At 37.8% G+C, this 18,831-nt stretch overlaps 1 protein-coding gene across 2 annotated transcripts in view; it reads left to right on the forward strand.

Annotated features, from left to right (window-relative positions):
• The window catches only part of ZFYVE9 (zinc finger FYVE-type containing 9), a gene marked incomplete at both ends in the record, with an annotated part of 73,526 nt that overhangs the window by 32,064 nt on the left and 22,631 nt on the right, over positions 1-18,831 (forward strand). For both annotated transcript variants that reach the window (XM_084243918.1, XM_084243917.1), the window contains 2 exons: positions 10,350-10,574; positions 14,572-14,654. In XM_084243918.1, the coding sequence (XP_084100044.1) occupies positions 10,350-10,574; positions 14,572-14,654 (308 nt within the window). The remainder of the gene's footprint in view (positions 1-10,349; positions 10,575-14,571; positions 14,655-18,831) is intronic.

Raw genomic sequence — 18,831 nt, forward strand, 5'->3', positions numbered from 1 at the left:
ACCGAAGTACACTGCTGAGGGGAGCAGCGGGTGGCAGGAGAGGTCTGCGCGCCATGTGGGACCCTCCTCTGGTGGCTGGGGAGCAGCCGGGGATCGAACCGGCGCCGCAGAGGCCGCGCGCAGTTTCGCAACCCAGCGCTCAACCGCTGCGCCACCGGGGAGGCCCCCTCTTCATTTTCTTTTAATGTAGTAAACAAGACCTGGTGGTAAAGACCCTAGTTGGTAGCAGAATTAGGACTTAAACTCCCAGGCCATTTTTTTTAATGTTGATTGCCTCTGTATATATACATATTAATAGTACAACAGTTTTATAAACAGGTATGCATTATATCTGTGTCATGCATGTTTTATTAAGTATCCTGGTATTAGATAATCAAGGTGGTAGTTTGACTATTTTACTTTTTTTTTTTAATAACTGGAAAAATTTTAGTGGTCTAATGTCCTAATTCACTATTTTTCTTCCCTGTAGAATACTCTGGAATTGGCAAATTGTTTTGTTGTTTTTTGTTGATGTACTTATGTATTTATTACAAACTGCATGAGACAACATTGATCAGGCAAATTTTAGCTAGATGCACAAAAACTGTTCATACAGTCTGTTCATTGTACTTGTTGAATGTCAGCTCTGTATTTCTCTAGACACTTCCATGGTGGCATTCAAGGTTCTTCTTAAGTGCGAGAAAAAAAATGAAGGTGCTTTTTGGGTAGATGAAAAAATACCCTAAAAGCATGATCATTATCAGGATAGTTGGCATGAGGCCATTGGGTTCCTAAGTGGAAATGACACATTATATCCTAAATTTTCCCTGATTGTGAAGACCTGGAGTATTCTATGACTTGCTTAGTGGTCAATCTGTTGCACATTATTCAGAAAGCCTTGGAAGCCCTTGAATGAAGTTTTATATGCATATTTAAACTATATGCTTCAAATAGCAATATGTGTATGCATATATGTATATACATATATATGTTTCTTATTTAGTATATATCTATACTGGTCATACATAGTAACTTATGCTTTCAGAGAGAGGATAAAAATTGTACTTTGCAAAATTACATTCTGAAAGTTTCAGGATGCCTTCTGGCTAATATAGTACAATGAAGAGTCCAGATTTTACATTATTTCTCTCCATCTCCCCTTCCTTCTTCCATTTTTTTTTTTTTTGCAAACAAGTATTTACAACATGAATTTGAATGGAAAAGGAATTGTGTCTACCAGATTATTTTTCCTAGAGTTAATGTCTGTTTCCCTGATCTAAATTAAAGGCTATGTTAAACCTTCCCCGATACTCTTCTATTGATTAACACAGAATCAGTTACTTACTAACCTAATCATGGAGTGACATCCCATCATATTCACAGGCACATCTTCCTCTTATCGGGAGGAAATTAACCATCAGAAGCCATGTAGAATTCTCCCTGCCACACAATATTTCTATCTTCCAAAGATGACATCAACTTAAACACACTTTTTGTACTTACTTATACCTTAACCAACTCTTCTGTTGTTCCTCAGCTTATTTTACCTTTTGCTTTTGTAAAAGAAAAAATTAGTGTTCTTATTCAGTTATCATTTCAGTATTCAATATATGTATCAGAAATCAATACTTCAGTCAAAATATAAATTTTATTTGCCTTCATATTTCTCCATATCTTTTGTTTTTAGTAGCCGTTATTTCCATTTGGATTTGCTTTCCTTAATGAAATACATCTTTTTGTTCTCTTAATGAAGGTCTGTGATTGGTAAACTCCTTTAGTGTTTGTATATCTAGAAATTTTTTTGCCTTGCCATTGCAATTTAATAGTTAAATTGTTACAGTATTCTTTTTTTTTTTTAACATACTTTATTTTTTTTAAAGATTTATTTATTTATTTATACAAGCACTGGGTACAGTCAGAAGCACAGGAGGGTGAGAGAATTCACCAGAGCCAGAGCGGGAGGCAGAGCAGGCAGAAGGACCAAAGTACACTGCTGAGGGGAGCAGTGGGGGCAGGAGAGGTCTGCACGCCATGTGGGACCCTCCTCTGGTGGCCGGGGAGCAGTCGGGGATCGAACCGGCGCCGCAGAGGCCGCAGGCAGCTTCGCAACCCAGCGCTCAACCGCTGCGCCACCGGGGAGGCCCTGTTACCGTATTCTTGAACTGATTTCCTCTTTTCATTCTTTCCTTCCTTCTTTTTCCTTCATTTTACTTGCCCTTGGCAAATACTTTGAAGATAATATTTCGTCATCTTCTGGCATATTCTGCAGTAGGATTTTTCATTTTCTTTTTTAATAGGTGGTTATTTGTCTTTTCTTTTTGGTGCCTTTTTGGATTTTCTCTTTATCCTTGATTTTTGGCAAGTCCCCTGGTAAAGTTCTGTGTGTTTTTCATAGGTAGCACTATATACAGTAATGTATACCTTTTCAGATATGTAGTTCCTGAGCCTAGACAAACAGATACAGTTGTGTAACCATCACTAAAATCAAGATATATCATTATTTCCCTTATCTCTAAATCTTGCCTTATCCTCCTTTGTATTTATTTTATTTTATTATTTTTTTTTTTAGAGGCATGTTTTATTTATTTATTTGTTTGTTTGTTTTGTTTATACATGCACTGGGTACAGTCAGAAGCACGGGAGGGTGAGAGAATTCACCAGAGCCAGAGCGGGGAGCAGAGCAGGCAGAAGGACCGAAGTACACTGCTGAGGGGAGCAGCGGGCGGCAGGAGAGGTCTGCGCGCCATGTGGGACCCTCCTCAGGTGGCCGGGGAGCAGCCGGGGATTGAACCAGCGCCGCAGAGGCCGCGGGCAGCTTCACAACCCAGCGCTCAACCGCTGCGCCACCGGGGAGGCCCCCTCCTTTGTATTTAATTCCCTCCTCTTACCTTCTGTCCCTGACAAATATCAATCTTATTTCTGTTTTTATAGTTTTTTATTTTCTAGAATGTCATATAAGTGAAATCATACTTTTATGTTTGGTTTATTTCATTTATTGTAACATTTCGGAGATACATCCATATAGGTGTATGTATGTACTGTGGTTTATTTATCCATTTACCTGCATTGTATAAAAAGTTTCAGTTATTCTGAATCATTCCTAACACTTAGTGTTGCTTGTTTTTATTTTTAATTTTTGCTTTTTGAGTGCATAATGTTTCTCATTATGGTTTAATTTGCATTTCTCTAATGACTAATGATATTGAGCATTTTTTCATATGCTTATTTGCCATCTGTAGCTCTTCTTTTGCCCATTTAAAAATTGGGTTGTTTCCTTAATTAGTTTTTAATACTTGATAAATTTTGGATACAAGTCCTTTATCAGATAGTATGTTTTACAAATATTATATTCCAGCTCATGACTTGTCTTTTCATTTCCTTAACTGATTTCAAAGAGTAGACGTTCTAAATCTTAAGGAAGTCCAATTTATCAGTGTACCCTTTAGTTCCTTATAAAATATTTGCTTTAATCCAAAGTCACAAAACTTTCTGTATTTTTCCAGAAGTTTTATAGATGTTGCTCTGACATACATATCTGTGATCCATTTTGAATTAATTTTTGTACAGGGTATGACGTATGATTGAAGGTTTTTGTTTGTATTGCTTATGGCTATCCATTTGTTTCAGTACCACTTATTAAAAAGACTATCCCATTGAAATACCTTGGCACTGTTTGTGGGTACTAGCTTGCAAGTTAAATCATTTTTACATTTAAAAACTGCTTTGTGTTTCTATTCCATCACATGCAGTTCTGTTTGCAGACATGTTTGTCTTTTCTCATACCCTGGGTATCCTGAATCTAAATTTTGTGGATTGAGAACACATTTGTGTATCATGGGAGCATTGGTGTAATGGGTGTAATGGGTGTAATGGGTGTAATGAAACCACTGAAATTGCCTTAAAGCTTCCAGTCGTTTCCCACTATAATTAGGATGAACACCATACTCCTTCCTTTGGCCTGCAAAGTCCTGCGGGAAGTAGTCCCTAAAGATCCCTTTGACCTTATCTCATATTGCTCTTTAGTTTGTGTTCTTTGTTACCTTTGAACCTATCAAACTCATTTCCAGCTAATGGCTTTTGCACTTACTAATCTTAGACCCACGATGCTATCATTTCAGATCTTTGATGGCTGTTTTTTTTCTTATCATTCAAGCCTGTTCACAAATATTTTTTTCTCAGGATTTCCCTGACCCACTTAGCTAAAGAAGTATTTTCTTCCTGTCCTCATCAGTCTGTCATGTTGCCTTCCATGATTTATTCTCTCCAAAACATTTATTGCTAATTCTACTAACTTACTTGTCTTCCATGAGAATATAAATTCAATATGGGCAACAATTTGCACTCTCTAACTCAACTCTGTATACCTGCCCTTAGAACAAGTAGTCTGCATATAAGAGAGGCTTAATTTTAAAAGGAGGGGGCACCCTGGTGGCACAAGGGATAACCCACATGGTGCAGCAGGCCTCTCCTGTCTTGCCCGCTGCTCCCTTCAGCAATGTATTTCAGTCAATCCGCCTGTTCTGCTCCCCAGTCTTTCTCTGGTGAATCTTCTCACTCCCTGCCCCGCACCTCTGGCTTATACCCCAGCTATTATATGCATAAATAAATAAAATATATCTTAAATAAACAGAAAAAAACCCACCAGAACTGTGACTTGAAGGAATTAATAAGTTGGTGTGATGTCACTAGGAAGCATTTTTTGTTATTTGCCAGAAAAGCCTCTGAAAGAAGGGAGTGCTGAGAAAACTCTGTTAATAAAAATGCTGTGCTGCTTATTCTTGACTTCTTGTTCCCACGGGGACTTGGAGACAAGGAAAAATACTATTTAGATCAACATTTGAGTGTTTCTAATCTTTTAGGAAGAAATATTGTGGATCACTTGAACATGTCACTAGGAAAGTTTTTATAATTTTAGATCTTTGAAAGATCTTAATTCTTTCCTTTTGTCACCTACCCTGATCCTAACGTCTTAGTTATTTTATATCTTTAAATTATGGCCACCTGGGTTAACCCAGATGAATTTATGATCAATTTAAATTTCTTTCTTATATGGGTCAGCTAAAAGGCAGTATGGACTTTAAATATATTACTGATTTATATGTTAGTGAATAAATTGTATTCATCTTCTTTGAAATTTATTTTATATTTTTTAATGTCACTAACAAACTTATAGACTTCAAATACATTACAGTATGATCTTTTATTTTCTTTTTTCTTAAAAGATTTATTTATGCATACAAGAACTGGGGTACAGGCCAAAGGTGTGGGGGGTGAGAGGATTCACCAGAGATAGAATGGGGAACAGAATGGACAGATTTACTTAAATACACTGCTGAGGGGAGCAACGTGTGAGTCAGGAGAGGTCTGCTACGCCATGTGGGTAGCTCCCTGGCTGGGGATCGAAGTCGTGCTTCAGTGGCTGTGGATAATTTCATAGGTTGCGTCTTAACCCCTTGCGCCACCAGTGAGGCCCTGATTTTTCATTTTCTTAATGTGAAAGTTTTTCTCTGTCTAAGACTGTACAAGTCACTAGTAATTTAGAAAAGAATATATTTAGAATATTTCTAAATCATCACCTCTTGCTCATTTTCTATCCCCATAAATATATATTTTTAAAGATTTATTTATTTTATACAAGAACCGGGGTATAGACCAGATTCGCAGGAGAGTGAGAGGATTCACCAGAGACAGAGTGGGGAACAGAACAGGCAGACTGACGAAATACACTGCTGAGGGGAGCAGCAGGTGAGACAGGAGAAGTCTGCTGTGCTATCTGGGACCCTCACTGGCCGGCCGGGATCGAACTGGTGCTGCAGAGGCTGTCTGCTTCATAAATATTTTTAAAAGAAAAAGTACAGGTAACTTAGAGGGGAGGAGGAGAAATTTTTTAAGTCATATTTCAAAGAATATACAGAAACGATAGGGCATTTGTAAAACCATTATAGGTATTCTATAAATGTGAAATGACTGGCAGGCAATCAAATTTTGTGCATTGTAGACAATATTTTGTTTATATGTGTATTTCTTCCCTGGTTGATTGTATAGCAGTGTATGTCATATGGTAAATGCTTGATCAATTCATGTCCTAGTTATTTAAAATTTTAGCAGCTTGGCTGAAATAATTATACTGCCTATAATCCTTAGCATTTGGGAAACAAATAACTTTTTTATTTGCAAAATAAGAATAAAAGTTTCCTAACCAATTTATTTCAAGAGAAAAAGGAACTTCATTGGTGTTGTCACCATTATTATACATTTTCTTGTATTGTTTTTCCATTGAATGAATATTATATCATGATTAAGGTTTTTTACTTTCTAATTAATTGGAAACTTATTTTTGTAAATTAAATTTATCATATCTTTCTGTGAGCAAATGAACCCTAATGTTGCTGCTTTGCAAAGTAATTTTTCAGCTGGTGAGAAAGTAGTATGGCATTATTTATGAAGTGATTCAAGAGTAACACTTAATATTACTTCATGCTAGACAGTATAGTCATTGCTTTATGTGCACTATTTCACTTCTTAACTACAACTATGAGTTTTCTACTGTTCTTGCTCCCTTATGAGGAACTAAGAGGCACTGAAGCCACAATTATGTAACTTGCCCAGAATTGCACACATAACTTGAAAATGACTGAATCCATGTTGGAATCCAGCTGTCTTTTCTTCATTCCAAGTTTTGAATCATAAGGAGCAATAAACTTTGAGCTTTTGAAGTTACATGGTAAATCTCTCCGATTCTCTAGACTGAAGAAATGACTTCTTAGGAAACACTCCTGCTTAACTGCGGTTTATTGTATTACAAAGAACTCCAAGGAATATCTAAATTCTTGTGATGAATTTAGGGTTAGTTATAGTAATGTTTAAAAATATAATGTTGGGCCTCCCCGGTGGCGCAGCAGGTTGAGCGCCGGCTGTGAAGCTGTCCACAGACTCTGCAGCACGGGTTCAATTGCTGGCCGGCAATTGAACAGGGAGATACCCACATGGTGCAGCAGACCTCTCCTGTCTCATCTGCTGCTCCCCTCAGCAGTGTCTTCTGTCCATCTGCCTGTTCTGTTCCCCGTTCTGTCTCTGGTGAATTCTCTCACCCTTCCGTGCCTCTGGCCTGTACCCCAGTTCTTGTGTGCATAAATAAATCTTTAAAAAAATAAAAATATAATGTTGAAGATGTTTAAGAAGTGTTTCTTGAAATAAATGATCCATTTGCATGGAAATTGTTTCATTTGAATTAATGTGAGGATTGATAAATATAAAACAAAGGAAACTTGTCACAAAGCTATTTAAGCTATATTTGAAATAAATCTAAAGATGGCTATTTGCAAGCATTTTGAAAAACAAACATTTAATTTCACAAAACAAAGGTTTAATTTTCACAATATAAGTTAAGAGATTGCAAATTGATATGTATACATGTTTTTTTTTAAGATTTATTTACAGAAGAATCTTTATAGAAGATTTATTTATTTATTTATAGAAGAACAGGCCAGATGTTGTGGGAGGGTGAGAGGATTCACCAGAGACAGAGTGGGGAACAGAACAGGCAGACTGATGAAATACACTGCTGAGGGGAGCAGTGGGCGATTCAGGAGAGGTCTGCTATGCCATGTGGGATTCTTACCAGCTGGTGGGGATCGAACCCGTGTTCCAGAGGTTGCGGACAGCTTCATAGTGCGGCGCTCAACTGCCTGCACCACCAGGGAGGCCCTATACATGATTTTTTGAAGAAAGTTTGATATGTGGAAATTACTAGATATGTGGAAATTACTAGAAGATTAGAAGATCATCTTCTTAGACCTTTCTTGCCACTTATTTACCCTGAGTCTTTGACAGTCTTTCACCTCTATCCCAAAGCTTCAATCTCTTCATCTGTAAAATAAACTTCCAAATATTAGGGAAATGGTACCCGTTCTAGTACCACTGGCCCAGTTACAAAACTCTTTTTAACTACTCACATAAAGTGTTGATATTCTTGCCAGGTCGTTTAAGCTCAGAGAGAAGAGTAAGTGTCTATTTGAGTTATATGGATTTTTTAGTGGTCTTGGTATATAGAATTTGTTCAGTGGATTAATTGTGTTGTGTATTTCCCTAGAGAAGTGCCTGTATAAATTAGTATGTAACAGATTTCATGAGTTCAAGAGCCCCAGATTCAGTCTTCAATGAAAGCTTTTCTATGTCAAATTCTCATACCCAGTGCTTTATTTTTGCCTGTATTTATACCCTTAGAATGTTACTTGTTTATACATGAGGTAGAATATTGCTATGTCACCCATTAGATTTGATCGAGATCTAGTTTTTAAAGAAAATTTAAAGCAAATATTTAAAGATAACAGATATATTTTATGGGCCTCCCTTGTGGCACAGCGGGTTGAGCGCAGTGCTGTGAAGCTGTCTGCAGCCTCTGCAGCGCGGGTTCGATTCCTGGCCACCATGGTGTGGCAGACCTCTCCTGTCACGCCCGCTGCTCCCCTCAGCACTGTATTTTGGTCCATCTGCCTATTCTGCTCCCTGCTCTGTCTTCGGTGAATCCTCCCATCCTCCTGCACCTCTGGCCTATACCACAGCTCTTGTATAAAAATAAATAAATCTTTTTAAAAAAGATATATTTTATGATGACAAGGAACAAAGGGAGGAATCTGAGTGTCTTTGGGATGGAGAGTGGTTGTTAGGTAATAGAGCAGACAGGTGATCATAATCTGTGGAAAATAACCAATAATAGTTTCCACTCCCTAAAAGGGACATCCCAAAGGAATAATGAATAAGTGCCTGGAGTATCCAGCCACCACATTTTTTACTTCTGAGTTGTATTCACTAGGGCAGTCTTTGGAAACTTAAGCGTTGTGCTGTCATTAGATCTTCAGAGGAAATGCTATTGTGTTTTCTCCATTGTGGAGGAAAAACCACCTTTCATCTGTTTTTACTTCCATCTCTCCTTACCCACAGGGGAAAAAATGAATATTATACAAATCTTACTCTAAAATCTTTGATAAAACAAAGAAAATCCTCAAATGTTTGGCTGATCCTTTTTTATGTATATATGTTACATATATTATAAGTTACAATTTTACAAAACACATTGTGTGCAGGACACAGTCTTTTCTTACAAACATGTCAGAAATTTAGTAAAATTCTCTGCCTCACTTTACATAGATGCTGAGGTTCACAGAAGTTAATTTGCCCAAAAATCACATAATAGTGTTTGATTGAACTAGAAAGCCATTATCTCTGTGACTCCAAAATCTGTGATTCTTTTCAAAATGTGTAGTGTTTTCTTAATATGGGGACTTTTTTGTTTGTTATTATAGACTTGGACTAACAGCTAAAATGTGCAGCCAGATTTGGTTAATCCTGAGGCAAAAAGTACTGTCCTAAGTGTGTTTAGCATGTCCAGGTGAACATGGCTGTCAGCCACAGAGCTTCTCAGATTTATGGGGAGGTGTTCTTTTTACTTGAGGACCTTACTATCAACTTAACTTCTGCTTCACTCAAGGATTCTGTGACCAATCACTGACTATTCTGCCAAGAGACTAGTTTTCAAGGAAAACAAGCTTTAACTCCTCTGATGGGGATTTCTGTTTTTGCTGTAATCCTTTCAGAGGAATCAGAAAGAGCTTACTCATGCCTAGTGAACATATCAACTGTTTCAGTATTGACCCACTCTTGTAAGAAAATTCTTTTCTATTTCTAAACTGTGGAAAATATTTCCTTAATGAAGGACTGTGTTACTGTTTCATTAAAAATTCTTAAACTAGAAAGTACTTTAGTAAAGAGTGTTTGCAGTTAAAAGAAAAGCAACCTGCTTAATATGAATTTAAATAACACTGTGTTGTGTGTTTCTTATTTGTCTCAACCAAAATGACAAATTTTGAATCATTTCTGTGATATTATGTTCTCCATAAATTTTCTTTTCCCCTTATTGTTTAATACATACCTGTATTTATTGTCTTAATTCATTATTTTCATGTACTGACTTTATTTTCCTAACAAGATCGTAAATTCTTTGACAACAGATGCCTAATCATAAGGTTTTTTTCTTGACCTTTGAGGCAATACTTCTTTCCTGAGACCTTTCAAATCATTCATACAGTAAAGCTGCATAGTCTAACTAAGGAAAGCATCAATATTTTTTACTTTTACCTAAAAAGACTTCTATAGTGCAATGGTACAAGTTACTCATGTTTACTAGATGCCCTGACAAAACTGAGAAATTCTTATATAAAGTTGTCATTTATTTAAAAATGTATGTCTTTCATGGTGAAAGGTTGGGAATTAGTGTGCAATAGTGTCTGGTCCAGTGTTGACTGATAATGGTTATTTAAAAAAAAAATAACTGACTTGTTGATAGAAAATAATAATGTTCTTTGTTTTAGGAAATGTTGTAGGCAATTTGGGACATTCCTTCTTCAGTCAAAGTTTCCTTGGCAGTAAAGAACATGGTGGATTCTTATATGTGACTTCTACCTACCAGTCACTGCAAGACTTAGTACTCCCAACACCACCTTATTTGTTTGGGATTCTCATCCAGAAATGGGAAACTCCTTGGGCTAAAGTATTTCCTATCCGGCTAATGTTGAGACTTGGAGCTGAATATCGGCGTAAGTAGTAAAATATCTTCTTGCCTATGACTAAGACATGCTAGATAGCTAAAGAGCTAAAATATTCAGAGTCCCGCTGCTGATCCAGTTCAGTGGAAGTAGTCTTTTGAAACAGCAAGCTAAGTTTGGCCATTGTCTTGACTTACTTTGGTTATATAGGAACAACTACAAATATCAAGTGAGGAAGTTAAACTTACTGGTTTTATAGTTCATTGTGAAATACATGATCATCTTCAGAAAAAAGGAATTTAAACTTTATTTTTATAGTATCTATAGTATATATACACATATATAGTATACATATATCTATAGGTACTATAGATACTATATATGTGTGTGCATGTATAGTAACTATAGTATCTATATTTTTTGTCACCTGGTTGGAAAATAGGGCAAATTATGTTTCACATAACAGATACTGGAAGCTAGCGGTATTGCAATTGCTTGCAGTTGGTAAGGTGAGCAAGAGAAAAGCTTCCTTGCCCATGGTTGTAGCAGTACAAATTGTGATTTGTTTTAAAGTAACATTAAGACCTAAATGTAAGCTTTATTTTAAAATTTATGTCTTCACCCTTGCCCTGATCTTGCCCTGATCTCGGAGTCAGCCACTTGAAGAAGGATCTTGACTCTGCCACTTACTAAGTTACCTTTTATATTATATAGGATAATTAAGAGGATCAAATGAGATAATAAAAAAATTATTTTATAAACCATATAACAGTATATTATATATCTCTAGTAGGTCATCCTCATTCTTTCTCTTACTCATTCAACAAGAATGGAATAAAGGCCTACTATGTGTCATAAAATCCTGGGAATTCAGAGATGGCTGAGTCATGGTGATAGGCCCCTGGGAACCTTTGTAAGGGGGACAAACAGAAATCATCATGACAGTGGTATGTTGTTTTAAAATATGTGCTTGACTTTCGACAAAGTGCAACACCCATTCATGATAATAGCCCTTGAAATTCTTGGGATACAAGGAACATACCTCAACATCATAAAGGCCATCTATGACAAGCCAACAACCAGTATCATTCTCAATGGTGAAAAGCTGAAAGCAATTCCATTAAGATCTGGAACAAGACAAGGATGTCCACTCTCACCACTGCTTTTCAATATAATACTGGAAGTCCTAGCCAGGGCAATAAGACAAGAGAAAGACATCCAAGGAATCCAAATAGGAAAAGAAGAAGTCAAACTATCACTATTTGCAGACGATATGATATTATACATAGAGAACCCCAAAAACTCCACAGAAAAGCTAATTCAACTCATCAATCAGTTCAGTAAAGTGGCAGGATACAAAATCAACACGCAAAAGTCAGTAGCCTTCCTATACACAAACAATAAATCTGAAGAAGAAGAAATCAAAAAAACCATCCCTTTTGTTATTGAAACAAAAAAATCAAATATTTGGAAATAAATCTAACAAAAGAGGTAAAGGACCTATACAAAGAAAACTATAAAACACTGTTAAAAGAAATAGAAGAAGACACAAAGAAATGGAGAGACATCCCCTGCTCATGGATTGGAAGAATAAACATTATTAAAATGGCCATCCTTCCAAAAGCAATATACAGATTCAATGCTATTCCAATCAAAATTTCAATGTCATTCTTCAAAGAAATAGAACAATTATTGATGAAATTCATATGGAATCACAAAAAACCCCGAATAGCCAAAGCTCTCCTGAAAAAAAAAAGAAGGGAATGGAGGCATCACACTCCCAGACTTCAAACTATACTACAAAGCCATAATCATCAAAACTGCATGGTATTGGAACAAGAACAGACATACAGACCAATGGAATCGAATAGAAAATCCAGAAATAAACCCACAGATTTATGGTCAACTAATCTTTGACAAAGGAGCAAAGACTATGCATTGGAGCAAAGAAAGTTTGTTCAATAAATGGTGCTGGGAAAACTGGGTCGCTACATGCAAAAGAATGAAGCTTGACCACTACCTCACACCATACACAAAAATCAACTCAAAATGGATTAAAGAACTAGACATAAGACCTGAAACCATAAAATATATAGAAGAAAATATAGGCAAAACACTACGTGATTTGCACATCAAAGACATCTTTACAGACACATCACCCAAAGCAGTGGTAGTGAAGGCAAAGATAAACAGCTGGGACTACATCAAATTAAAGAGCTTTTGCACAGCAAAAGAAACAATAACAAAAACAAAGAGAAACCCCACCGACTGGGAGAACATTTTTGCACCCAACACTAATGATAAAGGACTGATCACAAAAATCTGCAAAGAGCTGATGAGACTCAACAACAACAAAGAAAATAATCCAGTCCAAAAATGGGCAGAAGAGCTAAAAAGAAACTTCTCTGAAGAGGAAATGCAAATGGCCAACAGGCATATGAAAAAATGTTCAACATCACTTGTCATCAGGGAAATGCAAATCAAAACTACCATGAGATACCATCTTACACCAGTGAGAATGGCACATATTAAAAAAACTAGCAACAACAAATGTTGGCGAGGGTGTGGAGAAAAAGGAACTCTTCTGCACTGTTGGTGGGAGTGCAAACTGGTCCAACCACTGTGGAAAGCTGTGTGGAGATTTCTGGACCTACTAAACATAGAGCTTCCATATGATCCAGCAATTCCACTCCTAGGTATTTACCCAAAGGACACAGAAACATCAATTCCAAAGAACACCTGCACCCCTATGTTTATAGCAGCACTGTTTACAATAGCTAAGCTTTGGAAACAGCCCAAATGCCCAAAAATAGATGACTGGATCAAGAAGATGTGGTACATATATACCATGGAATATTACTCAGCATTCAAAAAAGATAAACACATGCAATTTGCAGCAACATGGATGGCGCTGGAAGGGATCATGCTCAGCGAAATAAGCCAAAAAGAAAAAGAAAAATACCGGATGGTCTCACTCATAGCAGGAATCTAGAAAGCTTAAATAAGGGACCAGGAAAATGAATATAAGAAAGTGAAAATCAAAATCAACAAAAAACTATGAACCAGAGACACTTTTAGGGGGGCGGGGGCGGGAGGGGAGGGATTGGGGTCAGAATGGGGGGGCTGCAATTGTATGGGGAATATAACAATAAAATTTATAAAAAAAAATAAAATATGTGCTTGATGTTCTTTGGGAGCTCCAAGATGGAGTCTAACATTACTAAGAATGAAGGTGTTAGATAAAAAACATTTGCTGGACCAAGGTGCCTCTGACTGAACTATAAAGGAGGCATATGAAGCAGCTAAATGAAGAGAGAATAACATGTATATCTTCTTGTCTTGTATATGCAACTCAGACTATGAAGTTCAAGGTGTAAGCCAGCTGGTATATGAAATCTCCTGGTATTTGGCCTTTTTTTTTTTTTTTTAAAGGCAATTCCTGCGATATATCAGGGGGAATTCTTAGATTTCTTAAGCACAGAGGGATTAGGAGATACATACTTCCTGGATCATATTAACCCAGTCTGAAGAAAAGTGCTTCCTAAGATGTTGTGGTTCATTTTTGAAAAGGCTCATGGTGATCCTCGAAAGACATACTATTATTGTATGGCTTGTAGAAGACTTGGGACTTACCTTTGGTGGTGCCATGCTGAATAAATACTTTTTTTAAAAAAAAAGATTTATTTATTTATTTATTTATATAAGCACTGGGTATAGTCAGAAGCGCGAGAGGTGAGAGAATTCACCAGAGCCAGAGCAGAGATCAGAACAGGCAGACTGATGAGGTACCCTGCTGAGGGGAGCAGCGGGTGGCAGGAGAGGTCTGCGTGCCATGTGGGACCCCTGGCGCCTCAGAGGCTGTGGGCAGCTTCGCAACCCAGCGCTCAACCACTGCGCCACCGGGGAGGCCCAAATAAATACTTTTTGAGCCCTGAATATCACATGCCTTGAACCATCACAGTTATATTTAGAAAACTATCAACCATGATGCCTCTTTTACCCAAATTTTAAACTGCCAAATTAACCTGATCATTTCTCATTTCTGTAGTTTATCCTTGCCCTCTGTTCAGTGTCAGATTTCGGAAGCCTTTGTTTGGAGAGACAGGACATACTATCATGAATCTTCTTGCAGTAAGTTGGGAATTTTTTTCTTTTTCCTTATTGGGGTTTGTATGGGAGACGAAAGAGAAGGATTTTTAAATTTTGTGGATATCCATAGCCCTGCTGCTTCATGTAGCTGAAAATGTATGCTGGAGGAGAAGAGGAGAACATATATATTTTTGGAAAGTATATGGAGCTCAGGAGTGAAATAGCACATGACTCCAACTCCTGATTGTGCACTTATCTAAGTGACCTTGCAGGGTTATTATGAAAGCTGGAGGTAATGTATAATTAAAGCAACTAACATTCTGTCTTGTTTTTATTTTAAACCTGGCATCCTATGGGTGTCCCCTATGTCTATATACTTTACTCTTTAGCCAAAGGTTGGTTAGAGATTGCATTTAATACCTCAAGCAGTATGTTGTCTGTTCTTTCCTGAGGAATCTGTGTATGGACTGGGATTCAAACTTCATTCTTTCCCTTTCTGCTGAGCACTCTTGTCTCCTCTGTATAAGTGCAGACTCTGACTCTCTGGTGAGGATGTTGGTTGGCTGGAATCCCTAAGCTCTCTGTTTCACATGTGCATGGCCTGTGATCAGTTCTAGTATATGGAGAATTATGAAGCCCCTATAGCTCTTTCATGTCAGTACTCCTTGTCAAATCTCTGCCAGTCTGCCTGCCGGTTCCTTGCCCCAACAGGTTAGCAACCTCAGACTAACAGCTGCTGGCCCTCCCTTTTCACAAGCCACTGAGATGACCACTCTAACTGACAACACAACAAGTAAAATCTTTAAGGTTGTAAAACTTAATGTTTTCACAAACTACCTTGCTCTAGTTGAATTACCTAGTAGGGCTAGAGACAGCCAGGACAGAAGGCTGTGTACTTAATTCTGGTGTTCTTACTTGAAGTTTGGTAATTTTCGGTAATAAACATGTTTCATTATGTCATATACTTTCAGTCTAATTTCAGGGCACTGCAATGGCTTTTTTTTTTTTTTAAATTTGGCAGACTAAATGGCAAAAACCCCACACACCCAGATTTTAAATTGCTTTTTTTTTTGGGATTGTTTATTTCCTCTCTCTGTCATGAAGTTGTAGTTATGGTTTCAGTTATCTTTTTTAACTGATTCAAACAATAAGAAAGATTCTTGTAGATTTACCCATATAGTTGACATTTTCAGTGTTCTTCATTCCTTTGTGTAAATTTCTATTTCCATCTGGTATCATTTTCCTTCAGCCTGAAAGATTTCCTGTAACATTTCTTGTAGTGCGGGTCTGCTGTGATGAATTCTTTCAGCATTTGTATTTTTAACATTTTTATATCATCTTTGTGTTTAAAAGATATTTTTGCCAGATGTAGACATCTAGGTTGATGGTTGGTTCCTTGAGTTGTTTTTTTAAAAGATTTATTTATGCATACAAGAGCTGGGGTATAGGCCAGAGGTGTGTGTGGGGGAGGTGGTAAGAGGATTCACCAGAGATAGAGTGGGGAGCAGAACAGGCAGATCTACTGAAATACACTGCTGAGGGAGCAATGGGTGAGACAGGAGAGATCTTATGTGCCATGTGGGTAGCTCCCTGGCCAGGGATGAAACTCATGTTGCAGTGGCTGCAGATAGCTTCATAGTGTTGAGGCTTAACCTCTTGCGCCACCGGGGAGGCTCTTATTTTCCTACTTCTTTGTATGTTTGTTTTTTTGCTGTTGTTGTTTAGTTTTGGGGGGGATGTCACACATTGATTTTTATCTCGCTGGGTGCTGTATGTTTGTGTTTCTGTAAGTGTTCTTGAATTCTGTTAAAAATAATACAGTTAGGGCCTCTCTGGTGGCTCAAGGGGTTAAGACGCAGTACTGTGAGGCTGTCCACAGCCACTGCAGCACGAGTTTGATTCCCTGGCCAGCCAGGGAGGTGACCCACATGACGCAGCAGACCTGTTTTGCCCGCTGTTCCCCTCAGCAGTGTATTTCAGTACATCTGCCTGTTCTGCTCCCTGTGCTGTCTCTGGTGAATCCTCTCACTGCCCCACATCTCTGGCCTGCACCCCAGCTCTTGTATAAGTAATACAGTTAATTTACCAAGTCCATATATGCTATAGGGCTGATTATTCCCCATTATTAAGACAAGACCATTACAAGCTTAGTACTTGTAATGACTTTGGCACTATTTGGAATTAGTCCAAATTTCAGAGAGTAAGGTCTTAGTTCTTCACAATACTGTCCTTAATTTCAGACACCAGCTGCAAGCTAGGGGGGTACCAGGGCACTCGTACTTCTGACCAACTGCATACAAACTTGGGAGTTGACATTATCCCTTCATATTTGTTAGTTCAATAGAATGACTCACAGATCTCAGTGAAAGATTATATTTATGATATAGTATTGTTATAGCAAAGGAGATACAAATTAGGACCCAGTCAAAAGAAGAGACATGTAAAACAAGGTCTTGGAGAATCCCAAACGAGAAGCTTCTGTGTCCTTAGGGCTGCATCCTGTTCTCAGTATATCAGTGTGTAGCAGTATGCAGAGTAAGCTCAAACTCCTCAGTTTTTATTGGGGCTTCCTTACTAAGCACTGGCAGTTCAATCACTGGCCTTGTGCTTGAACTCAAATTCCAGCTCCTCCTTTCTCCCCTGAGGTTGGCTTGATGTCATGTGCTTCAGAACCTCCAATCTTTTGATTGATCTTTCTGTGATGACCATTCCCCATTCTGAGTCATCTTGTTATTAGGGATCCAGGGACCCACTTGGAGTCACAAATTAACATGAATTATCAGAGTCCACAAAAACGCACCTATCACTCAGGAAATTCCAGGGAAGTTTAGAGACTACCTCCTAAGAACCAAGGGTAAAGGCCAGCCATTCTTTATTATATAATAATCATTTATCCAGTGCCAATTAATTATGAGGTTTCCTATCTAGATTTTGGGAATAGGCATAATTCCCAGACCTGAATGGCAGATGTTTCCAGTAATCCTTTCATGTGGTTCTTTCACTGGTCTCAAGAGGTTTTCTCACACACATTTGCTAATGACAGCTCTCCAGAATAATGGAATGGGAGCCTCTACAAATCTTTGGAGTTCTCTCTGTGCAGTTTTCTTCTCTCTGGTGCTTTCTGTCCTATGAACTCTAGCAACTGTGGTCTTTCTCAATTCTCAGTTTTGTCTTCTGCCTAGGTTCCCTTTTTCCTCCCTGGAGCTTGGTAACTTTAAACTGGGGCCATCATTAGAGCTCATCTTGTTTTCCATCTCTCAAGGATCAGTGTCCTTTGTTGCCTAAAATTCAATGTCTTTGTGCCCTTATCAAAAGTCAGTTGACCATATAACCTATGAGGATGTAAATCTTCCTTCTTAATTTACTTCCAAGCCTGAATATTGGTTAAAAAAAAAAAAAAAGACAAAACCAAAAAACAAACAGCTTACTCATTGGTCTGCTTTAAATTCATGACCAGTACCCTTAAGGAAGCTCACAGTCTACCTGGCAGTTTTTCCTGGTCAATATATGGTACATTCTTCCTGTTCTAGATGATTTGTATATTATGTCTTATCAAATTTCTATGCCTCATCCCCTTTCCTCACTTTCAGCAAATGACCTATCCCTAACTTCCCTGAATAAATAGAAGCAATCAGAGACAGTTTCTTGGTTTTCTTCTACAACCTTCTGATTTACCACCATCCCCTTCTCATCATATTCTGTATCTCACTGAGTGGCAATTCCAGTCTTCTAGGCCATAAAGTTTAGAATAATCTTTGACTCTAGGTTTTTTTTTTTTTTTGAGATTTATTTTATTTTTATTTATGCATACAAGAACTGGGATGTAAGCCAGAGGTGCTAGTGGTAAGAGAATTCACCAGAGATAGGAAGCAGAACAGGCAGACTGACTGAAATACACTGCTGTGGGGAGCAGTGGGCAAGACAGAAGAGGTCTGCTGTCCCATGTGGATTAGCTCCCTGTCTGGGGATTGAACTCATGTTGCAGTGGCTGGTGATAGCTAGATTGCACTGAGACTTTAACCCCTGCACCACCAGGGAGGCCCCGACTCTTGTTTTTTATTCACATGCCATATCCAATCCAGTGGCAAATATTGTCAGTTTCCCTTCAGAATATATTTAGCATTGACTACTTCTCATCACCTTTTGGCCTATTGACATCTTGATCCAAATTGCTGTTGTCTGTTGCCTGGATTATTTTTATAATATTTATTTGATTTCC

Source organism: Talpa europaea, assembly GCF_964194135.1.
Source record: "Talpa europaea genome assembly, chromosome: 9".
NCBI classification, from domain to species: Eukaryota; Metazoa; Chordata; class Mammalia; order Eulipotyphla; family Talpidae; genus Talpa; species Talpa europaea.